At 44.4% G+C, this 23,909-nt stretch overlaps 1 protein-coding gene across 17 annotated transcripts in view; it reads right to left on the bottom strand.

Annotated features, from left to right (window-relative positions):
- Window positions 1–23,909, bottom strand: part of DOCK9 (dedicator of cytokinesis 9) — a 284,352-nt gene that overhangs the window by 163,092 nt on the left and 97,351 nt on the right. For 5 of the 17 annotated variants that reach the window (XM_044927112.2, XM_044927113.2, XM_025262646.3 and 2 more), the window contains exon 1: window positions 9,553–9,840. The exons of 11 other annotated variants lie outside the window; for them this stretch is intronic. In XM_044927112.2, coding sequence (XP_044783047.2) covers window positions 9,553–9,678 — 126 coding nt within the window. In that variant the 5' untranslated portion in view covers window positions 9,679–9,840. Of the gene's footprint in view, window positions 1–9,552; window positions 9,841–23,909 lie in introns of those variants that run through there. One more of the 17 variants, XM_044927123.2, reaches the window with a different exon arrangement.

The raw sequence follows: 23,909 nt of genomic DNA, 5'->3' as shown, positions 1-23,909 counted from the left end.
CAGAAATTCTGGGGGTGGGGCCAGGCAATCTGGGTGCCTGTGATGCCACCCAAGTCAGAAAACCACTCTCCTAGTCTGTCTACCTTCATGTATGTTCCAGAAATTCATATTACAAAGTGTTTTTTAAAAATCCTGGCTCGACTGCTTGTTGACTATGTGGCCTTGGGACAAATTACTCAATCTCCATATCCACATTTGAAATGGGAAAAATACTAATTTCTCTTATCTTCATCACAGGGTCACTGAAGGGTTTCAATATTAAGTGCGTGGTACAAAGCACTGAAAAATACCACTTTCTCTTATCTTCATCGCAGGGTCACTGAAGGGTTTCAATATACAGTGCGTGGTTCAGAGCACTGAAAAATACCACTTTCTTCTTATCTTTATCACAGGGTCACTGAAGGGTTTCAATATACAGTGCGTGGTTCAGAGCACTGGTCATGGGGATCATACGTAGTTAAGCTCATTCAGATACAGAGAATTTTAGTCCCTAGAGCATAAACAAGCCTTTGCTGGATCACACATTAATTCTCTCTCTAAACCTGCCCCGAAACTCTTAGGGTTGCATCACCATCTTTTCCTAGATGGGGAAACTGAACCTCGGAGGGGTTCCATGAATCAACAAAGGTCTCACAGATGGTGACCTGCGGGTCTCCTGGGGCCAAGCCCACGACCTTTCCCATGTGACACGTAACAGCACTGCAGAGTTCCAGAACAGGAAGCCCCTTCCCAGAGCCCCCACTTCTTGTCCCGGGAACGCACAACCCTGGGCCACGCCACGCTGCCCCAGCCTCCACACCTCCAGGGAGGACAGGAATCTGAGGCCTTCTGCCCACCTCTGAGATCCAGAAACATAAAGCTGCACTGAACTGCCCAGGTACCACAATCTCACACCGGGAGAGAGAAAAAGCAGAGTCCTTCCCTGAAAGATCATTTTCTGTATCAAGTATTGATACATTACAAATCATACTCCAAAATACTAAATCTTCCTGAAGAATCAGATTTGAACATGAGGTTTTAATGCCACTAGGTAAAAGCTCATTCACATTATTTCCAAATACTTCAAGGACATGATCGTGGCAAGAACCCAACCTTAAACTTAAATCATGCGTTTCCTCCCCAACCCAGATTCACAAATATGACTCACTCCCACAAAAAAACCTACAATTTTTCTGATTGGAGGTGCTGACGCTCTGGAGTGTGTATGGTTCCAGACCTGCACTGTTTGGTACAGTAGCTTCTAGCGACATGTGACCATCTTGAATTCAGACATGCTACAGGTGTAAAATAGACAGCCAGTTTCAAAGACTTAGTATGAATAAAAGAATGTATAATGCCTTGATATTTTATAAGGATTAAAAGCTGAAAGGATACTATTTTGGAAATACTGGGTTAAAAAACTGTATTACTAAAATTAATTACACATATTTACTTCACTGTAATTTGGCTACAAGAAAATTTAGAATTACATATGTGCCTCAGGCTATAATTCCACTGGGGCTTCCCTGGTGGCTCAGACGGTTAAACATCTGCCTGCAACGCGGGAGACCTGGGTTCTATCCCTGGGTCAGGATGATCCCCTGGAGAAGGGCATGGCAACCCACTCCAGTATTCTTGCCTGGAGAGACTGTATGAAATATACTTTTTGTTTTACAAATAATTTTTAACACTTCAGGGCAGAACAAGGAACAGAAAACTTCCTGAAATTTTCACTTAGGGAGATAAAACTACCCACATTGGAGACAAAACAGTCAGGTTAAGTTGTGACGAAGTTAAAGCAGAGAACTGGATCGTTCAGTGTTGCTAACAGGTCCCACTTAACTGTCTTCTTGGCCCTACATCTTGTGGGTCTCCACTACCCTTTCCACATACAATCAATTTATTGGGATTCTGGTAATAGGGTCACACAATGAGCTTTCCCAAATGTCCTACAAGAATCAGAGATCATGATGTTACAGTTTTGGTGTAGAACTGATACAGAAACGATGGGTGCTGGCTGAGAGGAAGAGAGAGAGACAGGTTTGGACCCTGATCACCCATGTTTGCATTTGTGTCCTTAAGTCACAAAATGTAAGCCAATATTTTACTTTAGATCAAAAATAACAGAAGCACAGGAGAGTTTGGGGGCATAATACCCACATCACATTTAGTCAAGCAGGCTCCTCTAGTGCACCCCCTTTTACTTGTTCTGGCATTTCAGCATGTTTGAATATTGGTGGCAAAACCGATGAAGGTGAAAGAGGGAAGAAAGAAGAGGGAGAAAGATCCTCAGGTCCAGTCTCTCCTAAAAGCCCTTTCGGCAACCTGTGCCTTACATCCTGCAAAGGTGACAAGGGCCATGCCAGAAGGAAAGAAAATGAGGGGGGGGCGGGGTGGCGGGAGCTTTGACATTACGTCAGAGATGGAACATAAAAACAAAACACAGGGTTCCTATGGGGTATATACCCCCGCCCCCCACTAGAGAGGGAGACTGTACAAAGCTCAGCACAACACAGCAGAGAAGCATGATAACCTAACACGCTAGAATAATGATTCACGGTGAGCCATGGAGCACACAGTCTTCAGGGAGATGTGGGGAGAGAGTACAGGCTTTTTTGAGGAGCTGGTATGTGACCGGGACTTGAAAGATGAAAGAAAGTGGTTGGGCAGTGAAGCCTTGCCAGGCAAAAAGCAGCGCTGTGCCCATGTGTGAAAGCACCCTGAGCAAAGAATAGAAGGCCAGGGTCCGGACGCATTTTGGGAAGTGCAGCAGACAAGAGAGACCTGCAAGCAACTTCAGCCCCGCCTCTGAGGGTCAAGTAGGCGTGCTTTGCCTTTTCTGCAAAGACAAGTTATCGAAAGGGTTTAAGCAGGAAATGAACGGCCGTTATCTGCACTGTGGAGCAACTGGCTTGGTGGCATACAAGGGCAGGGCTCAAAGTAAGGAGAGACTGAATGTGGTTAAGTTGACCAGGGCAGCCCAGACAGCCTTTCAGAGACACGGGGCTGGAGGACAGCCATGGTGACTATCTCCATCCGGCAGAAACAATCTCGGCTTAGAAAAATGAAGTGTTTAGAAGACATAGGGCCCAGGACTTCTGACTGCGAGGGCAGGCCCTTGGCACGACCCACTTCTGCCTTAGTAGTGGCACCAACGCTCCACAGCAAGGAGACCCTGAAACAGAACTCCGGACCAGCTCCTCCCCGAGCCCTGCTGGCAAGTGGCACGTCCGCTTGTCTGGAAGGCGAGCACTAAAAAGTTCTCAAGCCTCAAACGACACTCGAAGAGAAACTTAGGACAGGCTGTATCACATTACAGGGATATTTCCAACTTCTGGAAAGTTGAGGATAAACTATAATTTCCAAGTCTTCTTGCTTCTAAAATTAGACTCAGTCGTCTCATCTGTAGGCTCAAGCCAGATCTTCTTGCCTTTCCTGTACATTATTCCCTGCTACCACTTCTATTTGTTTCGCTGGTGGCTCAGATGGTAAAGAATCTGCCTGCAATGTGGGACTGGGTTCAATCCCTGGGTCGGGAAGGTCCCCTGGAGGAGGGCATGGCAACCCACTCCAGTATTCTTGTCTGTCTACAATCCCATGCACAGAGGAGCCTGGCGGGCTACAGTCCATGGGGTTGCAAAGGGTCAGACACAACTGAGTGACTTACAGACATACCACTTCTATTTATTTCCAGGTTTGCCAACCCACTGCACTTGTCTTATTCATTACATTGGGTTGAAATCCAGTATCTCCTGTTTTATAGCTCCTCCAACTCAAAACCCAGACGATTCTGGATAAACTGAGCTCAGAACCTAAAACAAACCCCCAGGTCCTGATGTGACCCCAGCACAGCATACTGTGGGCCAAAGTGAATGATCCTGAAACATAGGCTTTTAGTGCCAGATGGAAACTTTGAGGTTATTTACTACACGCTTCTCATTTTACTTCTTTTTTTTTTTTTTTCATTTTTCTTCTCATTGGGTTTCCCTTGTGGCTCAGCTGGTAAAGAATCCGCCCACAATGTGAGTGACCTGTGCTCGATCCCTGGGTTGGGAAGATCCCCTGGAGAAGGGAAAGGCTCCCCACTCCAGTATTCTGGCCTGGAGAATTCCATGGACTATATAGTCCATGGGGTCGCAAAGAGTCAGACACAACTGAGCAGCTTTCACTTTCACTTTCTCATTTTACAGACAAGAAAAGTGCTGAAGTCAGGGTAGGGCTGGTATGGGAGGGAGGGAAGGGCGGTCACCTGCAGAGATTAAAAGGCAGATCCCTGACCAGATCTGAAGCTGGTCTCCAAACGGTCTTCTTGGGACCAGCCACATCACTCACGGGCGGTGACATGGCTCTGCTGTCTCGTGTTTGGCCACCACCTATCAGAGGCTAGGCAACACTGAGCAGATGGCAGCCTCCTATAGACACCGTGAGGACCACAGTGCCTTTTTCACTGATTAGGAAATAAACATTTCAGGGTTATCATGGAAATCAATTAAAAAAAAAAAAAGAAATCTAGGGAGGAAAATAAGATATCTCCAGATTCTCAGATATTCTACCAATCTATCTATGCTCCTGTATAATTTTCTGGGAGGATGATAAAACGGGACCCAAAGGAAGAGTGACGTGACCCCCAACTCCATCCTGTTCACGTTTCCAATTCCTTTAGCCATGACCATCCTCTTTGTCTGTCTGTGCTGTTCAACTGCTGTCATTTTGCCACTTAGAAATTGGCCTTTCTCTAACCAGTTTTAAATTTCTTAGGGGCAGGGAGTTTTGAACTTCTCTTTTTTCTTTATAATCCCAACTTCAAGCATAAGGAATACATTGGTTTTTGGTAATGAATCGTACATATGTGTTCAGGTATGGGTTCTGGAAAACCTGACTGGCACCTTAAAGCTGGCTCTGTCACTTCCTAAAAGTACAATTTTTTGTAGGTTACCTCTCTGGGCTCAGCCTCCTCATCTGTAAAAAAGACTAATAATAATAGTAACTGCCTCTTGGAGGATGAATTGACATAACATATTTAATAGGTTTAAAACAGTTTCTGGCACAAAGGAAGACACTATATAAATATTTTCTATTTTTGTTTTTACATCGGAAAAAAAAACCACAGTGCAACTGCCAGTACCTTGTCATAAAAAACAGTGCCTAGCCACTCTGCCTCCATGTTACTGACACACATGAGAAAAGAAACGAGCAAGCCTCCTGGAAGGTGGGAGAGGCCCAGAGCTCTAAGGACACAGTGACGCGAGCTGTGGAAGCCGCTTCTCTAGGGTGAGAGAAGCATCCACTTGCCGAAGATTCCTCCCAGCAACTGCCCCCCAAAGTACAGGTGGCACAGCGGGGCCTCATTCACACAGAGTGCGCACACAAACGATCAGGGTCCCATGCCCTCAGTAAAGCAGGGCTACGCCTGCTTTAGGTGCTAAAAACACAGAACGCGTCCTTGCTGGAGCCGATGACAAAGATGACTTAAGCGCTGTCTGCCTGAGTGGAAAAGGATGGGTGAGACCGACACTTGCTGGGCCTAAAAAAATACCAGGGAACAGCATTTCTGAGGAAAGAAGCCCCTCATTGCCCACGCCGCGCTGCTTGGGGAGAAGAACGGGGTCTCGCTCACCTCTGTATCCCTGCACTACCCAGTACATTTGCAAATCTCGGTTCTTAAAAAAGTGGCTGAATGAACAAAGACACAAGTGAAGGGGAAACAGAGGAGCACAGTGAAGGCGGTGGTTCTGAGTAAGGAAAACGTCCTGTTTTTTTTTTTTTTTTTGGTCACCTGGGAATATGTCATTACACAGAGCTTGCAGGAATTTCCTTCCTTCACCACTCAGTATATTTCAAAAAAACAAAAACAAAAACAACTACCTACTGAATAATATCAATGTAATATAATTAATTAATTATTTCTAAAGATAGTATAAGGATGCAGAAAAACATGGAGCGCAGAGGGCTTTACAAATATAAATTAACTCAATCACAATATGCTAAAGTCTTACAGGATACTGATAACAACATGAACATTACCCATAAGCTTATCCTTCAGGGTTTGTATCTTAATTCGCTTCTGCTAGTTCTAGGGTAAATAGAACTTATGGAAGAAAGGGCCTCCCCAGGTAATACACTGACTTAATAAGAAGCCCAGTCTCCTATTTCTTTCTACATGGGTACATGTGCTGCCTTCTCATATGGTCATTTAGCTAACTACTTGTTCTTTAAAACAGTAAAATAAGAACTCAGATTTAGTGTTGAACACTTGAAGATCCCAGAAAAATATCAAAAACTGGGGATTCCCTGGCCCTCCAGTGGTTAGGACTCTGCACTTCCACTGCAGAGGGCACAGGTTCAACCCCGGTCTGGGAACTAAGATTCCGCATGCTGCACAGCCAATAAACAAATGCACAAATAAATTATTTCTTTGAAAAGAAAAATATCAAAAATACAACAGATGTTTCTAAAAAGATACTGCTTTAAAAATACCTAACAAATATACCTAACGTGTGAAAATGCAGCTCTCTCCATCTTCACATCTTTCAACCTTCAGAATTCCCCAAGACCTGAGCTGCGGTCCTTACCTGCCTCTTGAAAGTGAGCAATGCAAGGGCAACACCAGGAGGTAGGCCCCAGCCAGTCCCGAGTCTCTGAAGCCACACCCTTTTCCTCTAAATTGTTGAGCCGTAACAATTAGAATACATTATTTCCAGGAATTGCATTAGAGTTTGGGGAGCAAAAATAGGTATTCAAATGTCAGCGGGGTAACTAACTTGTAGACATCAAGAGTATCCTGATTGTTCCCCTGTTAGTCACTCAAAGCCCACAGAGTCATTTTTCCATGGGGTTGGCAGTAAGCCTGGAGAGGAATGGGGAAACTTCACCATGCACTTCCTCCCCAGCTACGGTCACAATGAAGGGACAAGACCCACCTGCGTAGATGCCTGTTAGTTGAACCTTACAGCCTCTGAACACGTACTTCTTTTAGAATAGAAACACTGACTCTACCCAGCACGGAACAAGCAGCCACGGCTAAGGGAGACTTAACTGTTGCCCTGGCAGAGGCGAAAGAGGCATTAACTTCTGATAGAAGTTTTACAGGAAAAGGGCTTCTTCTCACTGGCATAAGTGCTTTCAGAAACATTTACCAGTACATTCACTGCTAGTCACTCACAGGCCACAGAGTCATTTCTCAAAGATTGTACACTGTACTAGTGGCCAAAACTGGAAACAAACTGAATCAAATTATGGTACAGCCATTAAAAATAATGGCATATATCTATACATGGTGACAAAGAAAGATGTTCCTGATATGTTCTGGGAGAAAATTAATGCAGAAGTTTACAGTAGAATACATTTTCCAAAGACATACAATAAGTTATATTTTCACATGCATGGGAGAAAGTTATTTACCAAGTAATTAACTGTGGGCACTTTTGGAAATCAAAGGTAAGGACACTTTACATTTCCCTATTTTATACTATCCTTATTTCTAATTATATGCATTAATTATTTTTTGGCTTTCTAAACTATGTCATATTTTCCCCGAGGACTGATTGTGTACATAACAAAAACTGGTGAAACTTGATTTCAAGATTCTACCTCTTGAATAAAATAAGTTACTTACATTTAAACATTACAGACTTGGGGATTCTCAACAAGCAAGCGAGCTACTGACATAATAATAATGAATGGTGCCAAAACACACAGATCTCAAGGTTGCGCTGTGTAACTCTTAAAAACTCGTCTTGGAGAAAAGCTGCACTCCTAGCAGTGTGTTGAATGCTCATTTGTCGAGGGCAGCAAGAATCACAGGTAAGGAGATCTGCCTAGGGCAGAAGCTCTGCTTAAGTATCCTTGCTTCTCTTATCTGTGGTAGCTCTTTCTATCTTGTTCACCACAATGCGAGAGAAAAACACTATTAGACAAGAACTGGTTCCTTCTCGGATCACTGCTGCCTCCCCGTCCCCCTCACGCCTCTCCGCAGGTATACAGCCAGAGCTCCCTACGCTCCCGGGAGCTTCTGGGTCCCCCACGAGCACCCCCACCAGGTGCAGCCGCAGCCGGCCCAGCCTTATCCATTACAGCGGAGAACAAACTCCCCCTGGAACTGCCCGGGGTGAGATTCGACCTAGACAAATAACTGGGACATGAGCGGCTGAATTTCTCTCTCTCTTTTTTTTGAGCACAAGAAAGAGAAACAAATTTTTTAAAAGTCACTAGGGTGATTCAAAAAAAAAAATCACAGAGCATCTTTCTACAGTGTATTTAATCTTCTGGACAAATATTTCTACACATCTGGAGAATCACTGACAAAAGATTTTTAAGACTATTCACAAGGGAACCCAAACCACACAACTTCCTCCAAGAAATCACAAGCGACATCAGCTGGGAGCTTTAACCGGTTTAATCTATTACCGCATGTAAGCAGCTCATGCTTCTCAATGGATAAATGAACTATTGTGCTAGCAGAAAGGAATCCGAGATAACGAAAAACATCTTTAAACAATGTTGGGGGTAGGGGGGCCTAAATCTCTCAGATGAAAAACCTACATGCAAAAAGCCCCTTACCGTTTACTTTCTCAGTTCTGGATTAGCAACATAATTTTGAAGGCAGTACAATATATGGCTGTCTCACAGATCAAAGGCGATTTAATTCAAGTCAAATCCATTATAGAGAAGTTTAGGTTTAGATTCTTAAAAACATTAATTGAAAAATAAGTTAATTAACCCAACACTTTATAACAGCAAATGAACTTTGATGTTTAAAAAAAAAAATCACTATGTAAAATTGCTAAGTATGAGTGTAACGATCCCTTTAACAGATCATTTGAAAGGCTTAATTGTCCCCTCCCATGTGCATGTTGATGGCTTTTTGCAGTTTGCTTTAAAAGTTATGTGCCTTTATTGTACTGAAGAAATTCCAAGAGAGAAGCACAACCTACTCATTGGTGCTAACAACAAAACCATTTTTCACATTCTGCCCTTACAAAGTCTACGGAGGCACTTGAATTTATCCAGACTGCTCTGAGTTTAGCTAATGTTAAGAATAGAAACTTTTCTAGCAACTGGTTTCTAAGCACAGGCTCTTTCTTACTTTGTTCAATTCAAGGCAAACCTCTTAAAAGGGGTGAGGACACATTTAAGTTCAGCAGCTAGGTTCCCTAAACCACACCCCCACGTTACCATCCTAATTTTCACAAACACATAATGTGAACAAGTTTTAATTCTGCAAAGGGCATCTTTTTCAATCCTTTAAAGGGCAATTCCAGTGTGCCTCCCAAGTTTACATGTGGCAACTGTGCAGCGAGGTGAGACAATTTTCAACAATATGTAGTTGTTGTATATACAAATAAGCCTCTTGGAAACCAAGTTCACCTACAAGAGGTCAACCTATCTTTCCTCCCAAAGAAGAATCAAAGTGGAACCCAAGTCAAATCTAAACGAGGAGACAGAGAAGAGAGCTCGCCGGAGACAGGCAAGTTTAGAATCAAACCGAAGGGCCAGAAGGCACGAAGCGTGCACAGGCAATGAAAGCACGGCATCAGGAAGACAGCAGAAGCCCCGGGAACCGGCCCCTCTTACCAGCACGGGCCCTGGGCTCTCTGCTTCCACCTCGCCCTGGGCTGCATCCCTGCACCGCAGCGGGGACTCGATCACCAGCTCCTTTTTGACACTTCGGCTACTTGTCCTGCATTTATCAGCCTGCATCCTCGGCTGAGAATGCAAGTCACAGAGTCTGCAACTGAGACAGCTGCGAGTCCTTGGCCGGGCGAGGCACACGCGTGCCAGGGGCCAGAGGACGGAAAGGAAGCTGCCTTCCCAGGCACAAGTGGTCAGCCCCGCCGGCTGGGTCTGCGGAGCCCGCCAGGGTGGGAGGGCCAGCCTCCAGGGGTGTTACTACTGCTCGGAAAATGGGAGGTTCCCACTCGCCCGGCCGGAGGAAAACAAGCCCCAAAGCGTACAATGCACAGTGCACTGCCTCTCCCGTGAAGACCAGCCTCATTGTGTCTGCTCCACGCGGCGTGGGCCACATGGACCCCAATCAAAACAGTGCAGTGTGGAAAAGCAAACCAGTCACCGTGAGACTCCTTCGTAATTACTCCATATCGGGAGCTGAAGAGAAGCCAGGTCATCTGGCTGTTCTCAGATTCTTACAGTTTCAGGAGGCTCTCCTTCATGTTATAACTAAACACCAAATGCTTGGCTGATGATCAAAGCAGGGAGGGGCAACCAGGAGGGATTCCTGTAGCCAGCACCCCACACAGGCAGGCAGAAGGGGAGACTTTCTCATTGCATGACAGCCCCTGGCAGGGCAAACTTAATTTATCTACTATTTTATACTAGACAAAAAGCGAGGTCATCACACATTTTCATGAGATTCCACATATCACAATAAATGCTTTTATTAAACAGAATATCCATCAACGGTTGTGTGGGTACCACCTGGTAATGAGTCTGGTACTAGGTACCGAGAGGATCGTGGTGAAAAGGTAAGGCAGAGGAGAGGGTCTCCACCTTCCACGAGTGTCAGAACAAGCTGAGAAGGCAAGATGAATAGACATCGTGAAGGACAGAGTCACACGGTTAACAGGGATTTACACAGAAGCACAGGCAAGTAGCAGGTCACCATCCGTGGTTCAGCGGTGACAGCACTTAACGCGTTTCCCCAAAAGCCTCCTATTTTCATCATTTCCTCACAGTAATAGTGGAGTAATTTTTAGATCGTTTTAAAATCATCTCAGGAAAAACCAAAAGCGTTAACAGATTTATTAATAAACTACATGCGAAAATGAGCATAACATGGGATTAAGTATTTACCTGTACTTCCTGGAATGCTGTAGAGCTTCTCCCAATTAGTTATCCTGCTTATTTCATTGAGACTGGGGAGAATTTGGTAACAGTAAATAATAGCAGCGGTAGTAGTAACATGTAAACAATGGAACAAGGTATCACTAACAACAGTAGGTGCCAGAGGTATACAGGTACCTATACCCAGGAAACACAGAAGCTGCTGTATAAGATACAGGCACAAGTCTCCTCGTCCCCAGCCAAGTGACTGAGGCTGGCAGGGTCCCCAGGGGGCAGCAGGGGAGCCCAGATGGCACCCTATGTCCACATGTTCATCCTCTCACCAGGGCCTGCGAAGGTTGCCCCAGTCTCTGCCACCCAAATTTCAGGAATCTTTCTCAGTGTGGATAGCACTGAGTAATGAGTCACAAAGGTTCTATGAATCCATTAAAAAAAAAAAAGTGGTCTCTATAATAATTTATTTTAAACTACTCAATTTCTCAATCTTGGGTAATCTTTCAGGGTAACATAAACTCACCATATCTGTGCTCCAAAATAAATACAATCTGTGAATTTTTAAAATCTCTCTTTGTAAGGTTATAAGAGGATAGGAAAAAAAAAAAAAAAACAAAGAACCTCAGTTACATAAATATAGATGTGAAATAATGGTTAAATCAAAACTTACAGATGTTCTCTAAACTAGAGGAGGCAAGCCACAGGCACTAAACAGACAAGCTGAACCGCAGTAAAGCACGTGGGTAAGTGTGACGTGCAAGTCGCTCAGTCGTGTCCGACTCTTTGCGACCCCATGGACTGTAGCCTACCAAGCTCCTCCCTCCATGGGATTCTCTAGGCAGGAGTACTGGAGTGGGTTGCCATTTCCTTCTCCAGGGGATCTTCCTGACCCAGGGGTTGAACCCGGGCCTCCCTCATTCCAGGCAGACGCTTTAACCTCTGAGCCACCAGGGAAGGAGAGTAGGCCACCAGAAGTTCTAGACTTTAAGGAGAGAAATGCTATCCTATTTAATGGGTCAAAATACCCTGACGTTCTATAAGCAATGAAAAGGAACTTACAAGGTTATTTATTTTATGAACACTGTTAAGCGCTGTGTCCCCAGACCTGCAGAGGTGATTTATTTAATCATTATAACAACCCTTGTTGTCGCTCTTGTTCTTTAGTCGCTAAGTTGTGTCCAACTCTTTGTGACCCCATGGACTACAGCCCACCAGGCTCCTCTCTCCATGGAATTCTCCAGGCAAGAATACTGGAGTGGGTTGCCATTTCCCTCTCCAGGGAATCTTCCAGACCACAGAGATTGAACCAGAATCTCCTGCTTAGCAGGCAGATTCTTTACCACTGAGCCAACTGGGAATTCCTTTAACAACCTTGTGAAGCAGAAACATCCTTATTCCCATTTTACAGATGAGGAAACTGATGGCCAGAAAGGTTGCTTTATGTGCAGAAGGTCACATAGTGCATTATAGATGCAACGGACACACTTGTCAGCATGATGCTATGCAGAATCAGTTGTCTATTGCAACTACGCCAACTGCTAGAGAGCACAAATAGGTAAAAGCTACTGACCACCAATTAAAGACAAAGGCAACATCTGGGTTTAATCCAATTGAGATAATTTCAGTGAAGAGGCAAAAGTGTAAAAACAGCACAGCACAGCGCCTGTTACATAGCAGGTGCTCATTTAATGGTAACTATTATTGTTGCTGTTGCTGTTCCAATCTGAAGAAATTAACCTTAGTCTTAAATTCAGGACTTCAGCAGTGTAATCAAAAATGACAATTCCGCCAGCAGCGTTGCTACAGCACATAACAAAGTGCTTCAGCAATTTAAAACCCACTGCCCTTCCCTCTTTGCTGTTTGGTTATGACAACTGTCTTCCAATAGCTGTCTTGATCCCCTTGTGTTCTGCCATGATCCAGGCATCTTCTGGAAATCTTTCTACTTTTCACAACTGTAGCTGTGAATTTTATATTTCTTTTGTAATCAAGGAAAAAACTATGAATTGGTTCTAAGCTTCTAAGTAGTCAAGATACAAAGGCAAACATAATCGGTTCCATAATTCACATCCTCAAAAGGAAAAACATACCAAGCTATAAGGCAAGTACATTTTTTCTAGTTTCTCACAGAGAAATTTACATAGAAGAGAACTGATCAGTGTCTAGATAAGGTGCCCAGCATGTTCACAGGAAATGCAGTAGCGAAATTCACACAGCTTTCTCACCACCAACTCAGAGCATTATACCTAAATCCAGATAAAGGAAAGCAATTCTGAGAGCAAGACACTGGTCTGGTCTGTCACCTTCGAGGGGGTCTAATTTATGAAGGAAGGAAATTCTCAGGACATAGAGGAGTGGAGATACTACCGTCGCCTTTCCTGCTAACTAACTTCTCAGGCAACGTAAGAGGTCCTTGTTTGATTCTGCTCATTTAACACACACTAGTATCAGTAAGTCTGCCTGTCAAGGGGTCACACGGTACAGCACTGAGCGTCTAAACCTAAACCAACAAGTAGGATGTGGTTTCTCTAAGGGCTTCATGAAATCGGTGTCTGAGGACAAGAGAACGACATCTGGTCAGAGCAGCCACAAGAGGAAATGCCATCATAGAAGGACAGGAAGTATGTGGTCAAGTTTTCCTTTACAATATTTCAAAGGGAAGGTATATGCAGGACCTCTGGATTCAAATCCACAAATATTTACCAACCTTCAGACACTAGCAACCTTAAGTTCTTTCACACATTAACCAGTTTAACTCTTATAATAACACATACATCTATTAACATGCAATAAAGGAGGAGGTGATATATGTATAATTACAGCTGATTTGTGTTGCTGTACAGCAGAAGCCAACACATTACAAAGTAATTTTCCTCCAATTAAAAAATAAATTTTAAAAATGGAAATAGGTAAATATCATCCATATACTGACAATTCCTCCTCCCCCCCAAAAAAGCATGCATTAAGGGTATAGAGTTTTATTATTAAAACAGAATGGGAATGGAGGAAAACCCATGGCAAAGTAGGAACATTCCAGAGATAAGATGAAATAGATGCTTCCATATATGGATTTCAGCTCTCAGATTTTAATACACACACACATTATTATATAGGTTGGGTACAAAACAAACAAACAAAAAAAAAACATGAAAACTGTATAGGGAATTTAAGGAATTTTCCAAGGGTAATTATTTACTATAAGGAAGTCTAACTTTAGACTCCAAAGACCCTGTCATCCCCCACCCACCGTACAATGAAGTTCCATCAAATTCTGAGAAGCAGGAAATTGAATAAAGGACCCTCTCACCCACAGGACACCTACGCGACCTTCAAGACCCAGTTTAAATGCCACCTTCCTAGGAAAACCCCTGGCTCCTCCCGGCCAGGCTGCATTAGCTCCTCTTCTGGCACCTTCTGGGCATTTCTTTCATTTACTGCCATCTCGGAGCTTGTCACAGTCTACCTTTTACCAAGGGTGTATGTGCCGCACTCTCCAGTGAGCCTTTAAATTCATGAGGACAGGAGCTGAGTCCCCAGGGTCTGAGGTTCTGCAAGCATTCAAAACGTATTGGTTGAACTGAATGCTTGTGTCAGTTTTATGTCACTGATTATCTTTAGCCCTGATGCACAAATTTGGTGGATGTAAAAATATGCAAATATTTTCATGTGGCCCAAATTAAGGCAGGAGCATTCAACTGCTCATATGCTAAACCCCAATGGATCATTTACTAATAATTAAAGTGTTTCTTTCTCCCAGCTAAGAAAATGTTATTCTGCAAAACTTGCCAGACATTTTTTAAGACCAAGATATCCTTGGAAACAGTATAACTGAATCTTTAAGAAGTGTAAATAAACTTGTTTTTAGCAATGAATTATATAAAATTTGAGACTGCATTTTGCTATAGCTAGCAGCTATATAAAGAATGACTGTACAAGGAATAAATATCAATTATCTCAGCAGAATTGTTTTTACTCTCCTATTAGAGGCTCTTGGCCAATCAGGAAGATATTTACAAAATAACAATTAACTGTAAAGGCAACATATATATATACACACACACACACGTGTGTGTGTGTGTGTGTGTATGTGTGTGTGCATATATATGTGTGTATGTGTGTATCTCTGTGTGTATCTCTGTGTATGTGTATATATATCTGTGTGTGTGTGTGTATATATATATATAGTGTGTATATATGTGTATATGGTTATATATATATGTTTGTATATGTGTTCTGTGTATACGTGTGTATACACATTTATGTGTATGTGTGTATGTGTATATATGTGTGTATGTGTGTATATGTGTGTATGTTGTGTATACATGTGTATATATGTATGTTGTGTGTATATGTGTGTGCATGTGTGTGTGTGTATACTTGTAAAGTATATTTAAATATATAAAACATGTGTTTATACCAGTCAATCCTAAAGGAAATGAATCCTTCATATTCACTGGAAGGACTGATGCTGAAGCTAAAGCTCCAATACTTTGGCCACTTGATGCGAAGAGCTGACTCACTGGAAAAGACCCTGAAGCTGGGAAAGATTGAAGGCAGGAGGAGAGGGTGACAGAGGATGAGATGGTTAGCAGAAGGAGAAGTGGGCGACAGAGGATGCGATGGTTGGATGGCATCACCAACATGTTCATGTTCGTGGACATGAACTTGGGCAAACGCTGGGAGATGGTGGGGGACAGGAAAAGCCTGGAGTGCTGCCATGCATGGGGTCGCAAAGAAGTCAGACATGACTTGGCGACTGAACAACAATAATAAAAAATATACATATACACATACTTTGAAGTGGAGACTTAAATACATATTAAATATGTACTCCGAAGTAATCACTCCATTTCTCCTTTATGGGAAAAAGTGAAAGAGTAAGAAAAAATTATTAAGAAAACTTACAAAAAGAAACAAATGACTAAAGATTTCCATAGTGTACTGTTACCGGTCAGCTTGCTGGCCAAAGAAAAGAAACAGTGTTGGGAATGCGATCTGCCCCTGAGGAAACAAAAATACGGTGCGTAGAAGCGAGAGAACAGAGGTCAGGACAAGACCAGAGACGACGGGTGTGGGAACAGGCTGCTGAACAGCAAGCTACAACGGAGGAGGGGCATGGCGACAAACAGGCAGGTGGAAGTGGGAGCGGAGAGGAGGGAGGTCTGCTAAATCACACCCTCGGGGCCTCTTAGAAGAGTTAATATCAAAGAAATACATTCTGATATGAAATCTGATAGGGCTTCCCTGTTAGCTTAGATGGTAAAGAATCTGCCTGCAATGCAGAAGACCTGGGTTCGATCCCTGGAGAAGGGAACGGCAACCCGCTCCAGTATTATTGCCTGAGAATTCCATAGACAGACCATGGAGTCGCAAAGAGTTGGACATGACGGAGAGGCTAACACTTTCACTTCACTTTTCACGAAGTTAGATGCTCACCTCAATGATGATTTTTGTCATTAGAGATTTAATCAGATAATCACAAAAAATGAGATGCACGTTATCATCTAGCCTAGTGTTTCTTATTAGCCTGGAATCCATCCAAGCCTGGATATGGAGGAAAATGGTCCACGAACCCTTCTAAACCTAACTGTGTGTTCCTGTAATTTCTACCGAGAAGCCCCTAGAGTTTATCTAGTTCTTAGACAAGGGACCAGGGGAAGATCCTCCACTTACAGAATAAGGAAACTGAGGTCCAGAGAGATGAGCCAGATAGTCAACCAAAGTTTTAAGACACAAAGCTCTTGAGCAGGTTTAAATTTGACCGAAGGAGACACTAAAGCAATCTAAATGGTTAAATCAGCAGACACTAGACGGCAATCAGCGGGGTCAACACTTGCAATCTTACTCATTTGCCGATTGATGTCCTGTGCGTGCTTAGTTGCTCGGTCGTGTCCGACTCTCGGTGAGCCCGTGGACTGTGGCCCTCCAGGCTCCTTTCTCCACGGGGATTATCCAGGCAAGAATACTGAAGTGGGTTGCCATTCCCTTCTCCAGAACATTGAGGGAGACCTGGGTTCGATCCCTGGGTTGAGAAGATCCCCTGGATCTGGCTGAATGAACAAGATCAAGCCACCAAGGAAGCCCCAACTGACACCCAAGTAAGGCAACAGATCATCAGATGAAGCCTTCACTGAGCAGCTTTTAGCGAAGGCAGGAGGAGACGGGGGCAACAGAGGAGGAGATGGTTGAATGGCATCACCAACTCAATGGACATGAGTTTGAGCAAGCCCCAGGAGACAGTGAAGGACAGCGAAGCCTGGCATGCCGCAGTCCGTGGGGTTGCAAAGAGTCAGACACAACTTAGTGACTGAACAACAACAAACCACTCCAATGAGATGTTACATACACATTTCAGCATCATATTGCCCTAGAACACGTGGAAGAGAAATACACAGACCAAAAGGTGGATCTATGTTTAAATGTGTCAGAGCCTCATTTCCAACAGAGGCAGAGCTGAGAGTCTGGCAGAGGACAAGGATGTCCTACTGTGAAGAAGCGGGGGAGCAGGCCTACTGCCCTCTCTCCACGTCTGGGGTGAGCCCACGGTGCTGGGGCAGCGGAAGGGGCCCTAGAGAAGACTCCGTTTTCAGATGAAGGAAGTAAGACGCGTGGAGTCCTCCCATTTCTAGATGGGGGAGGCTTAGGGTACTCTCTGGGACTGGCTCTGTGAATGTAGGACAGTGACTTCACCACTCTGGGGGCCCACTTCCCTCACCTGGAAGACAGGGATCACCATGATGACCTGAGCTAGACATCGTTCACTCCCAAGGCCCAAGGGGACAACGGACATGTCCCACTGTCAGCACTGCCAGCAGCCGTGAATGATCTAGAAGCTTCTCATGAAGACAGCCCACCTCCACCCATGACATCCCCCTTCCCTGCCTACACTCCCGCACAGCCTCTGTCACCATCTGGCGTTCCATACTCTTGTTTCCCTTCTTTGTTTAGTGTCTGTCCAACTCCACTTTAAAAAAAGCAGCAGCTCTGGGAAGACAGAAATTTTTGTCTATTTTGTGTACTGGTCTATTCCCAGGTCCTAAGACAGGGTACGTACTCAGAACACATTTATCAGATGGATTCACTGAAGGATCAGGATCCCCTTGGGCTGGATATAGAGCTCTTATACTCTGGACACCAAGAGTTTTTATGTGAACTATTTGTTTTGGTCACAATGACAATCATTCAGCCAGCGGGGTCAATGATTTGTTTCAGAGATGGAAACTTCCAAAGCCAAGGGAAACATAACGTGCTTGGGATTTTTCTCAGGAAATGAAACTCCCGGCCTGAGTTACCACAGCGGGGCCGCCGTGGCCCCCACCTGGACTGGACCTAGCCTGGTGTGTCATCGGCCCTGGTCAGCTCTGAGCACCGGGGCGGTGGCGGGGAACGGCTGTGTGCTGTGTGCACAGTAGATAACCCATACATGTCTGCTTATAGAACAAACAGTGAAACTGTCTCACCTTGGCTTGATTTATCACAAACTCCAGCACCAAGGGAGTTCACACAACGTAGCATTTTCTAACTTTCCTCACCACATGACAAACGTTGAGGTGAAGGGCCAGAGAATGTGTGCTTGGTGAGAAAAGATAATCAAAACCTTCTTTTAAGGCCCTAAGCACTAGAGTTTTCCCTTCAGATGCCTTATTCAGCTATAAATGGAAGACCAACGTCCGTTCTTTCACTTTTCCCCCATCCACCTCTCAAAAGAACATAATGAAAAATGCAAAGAGCCACCCTCTGAGGTTATAGGTTTCATAAAAATATCTGTGTATGCTAATTTACTTAAAGCCAGTCCCATGAGTGTTTAGAAGGTAGAAAGTTGGGGACCATCCTGATGTGTCCATGACAGAAAAGCGACAAGCTGGAGAGGTCACAGGGCTCTGATTACCCTCCAGGTGTCACAGTCCATGGCCATCAGCTCCCTAACCTGGGGGAAGGAGAGAGAATGGTCCAGCCAACACGGCATACCGACTTCTGCAAAAACAGAAACACACCCAGGCATCAAGGGGCAAACCCACCCTGAGGAAACTCCACAAAGCGATCCAGCAGATCTGGGCAAATTCAGCTTGCATTAAAAAGACAATGTGGCTCAGTGGTAAAGAATCCTCCTGCCAAGCAGGAAACGCAGGTTCGATCCCTGGGTCTGATCCCTGGATCAGAAGGATCCCTTGGAGAAGGAAATGGCAGCCCACTCCAGAATTCTTGCCTGAAGAATCCCATGGACAGAGGAGCCTGGCAGGCTATAGTCTGTGGGGGTCACAAAACAGCCTGACACGACTGAGCGACTGGACGACGAAAAGATAATGATTGTTGACAGTCATGCCGGTCCCTTGACAATGATTGGGAAGTCCCCTCTTTGGCAGCGGCAGCAGATTACGTCCTTTCCATAAGATAAACTCATCAGCGGTGAAGATGATGTCTCCTTTCTCATCCTGCTGCCTAAACGAGCGCTCATTGTGACTGATTTCCTTTGTGAAGTTAAGAGACTGACAAGGAAGAGAAAACAAAGCCAGCGGTTTCAGGGGCTCAAACCTTATTCCCGGACAACCACACATCCTGACAAATCAAAGTTTCCCCCCGAGTACTTGTAAAAATACATAACTGAACTCAATGAATCTTTCATAGATAAGCTACAGATAAAAGTAACCAGAGGTGGAGATAAAAACACGGTAGGTGAGGAGGGCAGATGTCAGGGAAGGTAGGCTTTGGGGGCTTCCTTTCTCCCCACTACTGAATTGACACGCACACATCACACAGCCTGGAGACCAAAGGTGGTGGTGGAGGTGGAATGGTGACGGAGCTGCAGCCACCTCTGGTCCTTCGCTGAAGCTGCCGAACAGGCCAGTGCTACTTGTCACATTCCTAAAGTGTGACACACGCAACACAATGGGCTTCGGCTTTGCCCTCCCACACAAGGGAAAACACTCTTCCAGGAAAAGCACGGCTAAAAGAGACAGGGTGAGGGGGGTGGCGGTGGGGTGTTTAATCAGGCTCTGAGAAGTAGCTATGACTATCCCACTGGCCTTTCCACCAAGAGGGGCCAGGTCTTAAAGTCCCGCCGTCGATTCAAAGCTAGCAGGTTAAATAACTACAATATAAATGAGGCTTCCAATGTTCCATGAAGCGTTTGGGAACTCTCCAGGCACACGCTTCAATTTATGCTCTGCCAAGACCTATATCTAGAAGTCAATGATTATTTATTTGTTTAGGTGACTGTCACACAGGAATTTCAATACAGAAGAGAAGTGGAAAGGAATGAGAATGAATGGCCTTGGGATCTGGAGGAGAGGGGCAAGGAGAACATTCCCAAGTCCCTCCTGTGTGCTAGGCGTTCAGCATACATACTCGTTTAATTCAGTTCAATTCAACCCTTACAATAATAACACTATAAAGAGGTATTTTTCTTTAGAGAAACCGAGGTTCTTATAAACTAAATAACTTACCTTAAGTTCACATAGCTACTATGCTTTGGAGCCCTGCTTCAAAATTAACATTAAACCTAATAATTAAGTAGATCAGAATATTTTAAGTTTTATTTCAAACGAATTTGACCTCCCTTTCGAACACACACATCTCCTTAAGGGAGCCACAGAAAATACTGCAGAGTTTTCTGAGGCCTGAAAATATTAGGATGGAAGATAACAAGAAATGAAAACTGAAGTTCAATGTTGATAGAGTTGTGTCTGAAATATGGAACAAAGGCTTTCTTCTTCCCGACTTTCTACTTATCTATACTTTTTAGACTTCCCTTAATAAGCATGAATTATTTTAAACTAAACATTATTTAAAATTTCTAAAGCCATTTATTCCTATTTGGAAACTTTTAAAATAATGTCTAATAAGTAGCTAATGCATAAATAAATACTTCCTCCATGGTCATGACTGGGATGAGTTAAGTGGAGCACTCAGTTGAGGGACAGAATTTAAGACAGCACTAAAAACTCAGTAATCAAGTAAAATTTAATGAAACACTCAAATGAAATCACAGTTCATATCCTCCAAAAAAGCCATGATAAACAAATCACAACTTGAAATAAAGATCAGTACTACTGACTTTTTTTTCCTTTTGCTTCAGGCTCCAGTACAGCTCTGCTCAGTATGGTTTTACTCGGTGCCTGGCAGTGCGATGAGCAGTATATTCCTCCACCAACCCTTTCTTTACAGACGAGGAAACCGAGGCACTGAACTTAGGGGGTCAGTCCAAGGTCACAGAGGTCCTACGTGGTAAAACTACTTTTAAACAGATTAACGAGAGGTCATTTTTACTTGCCTTGACCATAAAGATAAAATCAACACCTACTTTTAAAACTGGTCTACAAGTGATCAGACCTTCAGATATCATCCACAACTTGAAATTTGAAATCAAGCTCAACATGAGTTCTTCTTCCTGTGTTCACTTCGTCTTCACTTGAAGACGAAGTAAACGCAGGGGCCATGCCATGCTAAGTCAGTTTCAGTTCAGTTCAGTCACTCAGTCGTGTCCGACTCTTTGCGACCCCATGAATCACAACACGCCAGACCTCCCTGTCCATCACCAACTCCCAGAGTTCACTCAAACTCACGTCCATCGAGTCGGTGATGCCATCCAGCCATCTCATCCTCTGTCGTCCCCTTCTCCTCCTGCCCCCAATCCCTCCCAGCATCAGAGTCTTTTCCAATGAGTCATCTCTTCGCATGAGGTGGCCAAAGTACTGGAGTTTCAGTTTTAGCATGAGTCCTTCCAAAGAACACCCAGGGCTGATCTCCTTTAGAATGGACTGGTTGGATCTCCTTGCAGTCCAAGGGACTCTCAAGCGTCTTCTCCAACACCACAGTTCAAAAGCATCAATTCTTCAGCGTTCAGCTTTCTTCACAGTCCAACTCTCGCATCCATACATGACCACTGGAAAAACCATAGCCTTGACTAGACGGACCTTTGTTGGCAAAGTAATGTCTCTGCTTTTCAATATGCTCTCTAGGTTGGTCATAACTTTTCTTCCAAGGAGTAAGTGTCTTTTAATTTCATGGCTGCAGTCACCATCTGCAGTGATTTTGGAGCCCAAAAAGATAAAGTCTGACACTGTTTCCACTATTTCCCCATCTATTTCCCATGAAGCGATGGGCCCAGATGCCTAGTCATGTCCAACTCTGTGTGACCCCATGGACTGTAGCCCACCAGGCTCCTCTGTCCAAGGGATTTCCCAGGCAAGAGTACTCGAGTGGGTTGCCAGTTCCTTCTCCAGGGGATCTTCCTGACCCAGGGATCAAACCGCAATCTCTTGTGTCTCCAGCATTGGCACACAGGTCCTTGACCACTAGTGCCCCCTGGAAAGCCCCTACAGGGGCCATGTGGGCCAAAACCTCACTCTACTGAAATCTTTTTCCTCTTATTTTATTGTTCACACATAGGTGAAACCTAATAGTTCAAAGTATGGAACAGAGTGAGGAAAGATGGGAATGTGAGGGCAAAGACTTTCTGCCCATGTTAATCCCCCCAAGGAGTGAAAGAAGAAACAGACAGTACACCTTTGAGATCCAGCTCCCAGGGCAGGATGGCCTCTCCACGGGCTAAACCATGACTGCCCTTCACCTACAGCCACCTACAGCCACTGTGCTCTCCCCTGCCCTCCTCACCACCCTCGTCCCGAATCTTACGAACAGGAACACTGACTGTATTGCCTCCTCGCGCCTCACCTCCACGCCTCCAGAAACGCTGTCAACCTGGAAAGTTCCCCACCACCTCCTGATCTTAACCTGCCAGATGCCTGCTCACCTCTGTTATACAGATCTAGGACTCCACCCAGAACTGCTGAATTGGAGCCTTGAGCTGAGACCCGGGAAGTCCTCCAGGCGATACTTAATGCTGTAGGCTTTCACCTCAGCCTGAGAGTCACTGATCTTAGAAACACAAAAGAGAGGAAGAACACCCACAATGTTTAAGCCCAGATCCAATACAAGGAAACATGGACGGGTTCCCAGATATATTAGCATCTCTCACAGGCATGACACAGATGACTGTACGTAGCTGAAAGCAGAGGACAGGGATGAGGCCAAAACTTTCACTATCCTCCAGGGGATGGACACACACTTTCGTGCTCGGGCTCAGTTGCTAAGTAGTGTCCGACTCTCTGCACCCCCACAGACCTGGCCCGCCAGGCTCCCCTGTCCACAGTATTTTCCCAGCAAGAACACTGGAGTGGGTTACTGTTTCCTTCTCCACAACACACACCTTAGTCTTACTGAAATGCCATGGCAGGTTTCCATGGATCATTTCTACTTACCTGGATTTGTGGGGAAAAAAATACAACTTTGCGGGTGGGCTCTTCCATCAGAATCACCCTTCATCCACCTTCCTTGCCCCGTCTTCCCCGACCCCTGCCAAAATAAAATGCCTTTCAACTCCAAGCCAATAAGAAAGGCCATCCAGAGTAGCAAGAGCCCCCTGCATCTCTCCAGATGTTTTAATGGTATGCTCACACACTGAAATGGGCGCTCAGCAGGATACTTCCCTGAAGAGAATATAGAACAAAACCAAGCCCCTAGGGTTTTGTTGCCTAGAGTTCCTTAATACCTTATTTGCCAGCCGAGTTACAAGCGCTCAATCAAGTTCAAATTTGTGACCACAATGGCGGCTAACTAAAAGCAATGAAGCAATCTGTTTAGAGAAAGGCAACATGCATTTCTAAGGATTTCCTTTCTTCCTGCTGCAGAGGAATAAGATGCCAAAGTGACATCCTCCATATGTATCCTCCACACTGCAGTTAGGGCAGTAATGAAAAAACAAAAAAAAAACAACAAAAAAAAAACCCCTAATCCAATACTGCTGTCTAATGTACCCCTGTCTGTCTTCCTCCTCAGTAGGATCTCAGATGTGTACACTAGACTGATAAAACTTACATGAGCGTTCCTAGTTCCCGACTGGAGACTTAAAGAAAAGGTGGTAAAACAAACAAACAAAAAATCTGAAAGAGGTTCTGTTTAGCAGCATTTTTAAACTGAGACCATGTTAACAATTTTCCTAGCATCTCGTTTTGAAATAATGGCAGCATGTTCCATGATATGTGTTCATTAATTCGGGGGGAAACACAGGGCTTTAGATTTACTGCAGTAGAGTTAAATCAACCGAAAGTGTCAGCAGACCCAGCTCCCTGGAACTA

Source organism: Bubalus bubalis, chromosome 13 (genome assembly GCF_019923935.1).
Source record: "Bubalus bubalis isolate 160015118507 breed Murrah chromosome 13, NDDB_SH_1, whole genome shotgun sequence".
NCBI lineage: Eukaryota > Metazoa > Chordata > Mammalia > Artiodactyla > Bovidae > Bubalus > Bubalus bubalis.
The sequence above is the reverse complement of the archived record's forward strand: the minus strand, read 5'-3'. Positions and strand labels throughout refer to the sequence as shown.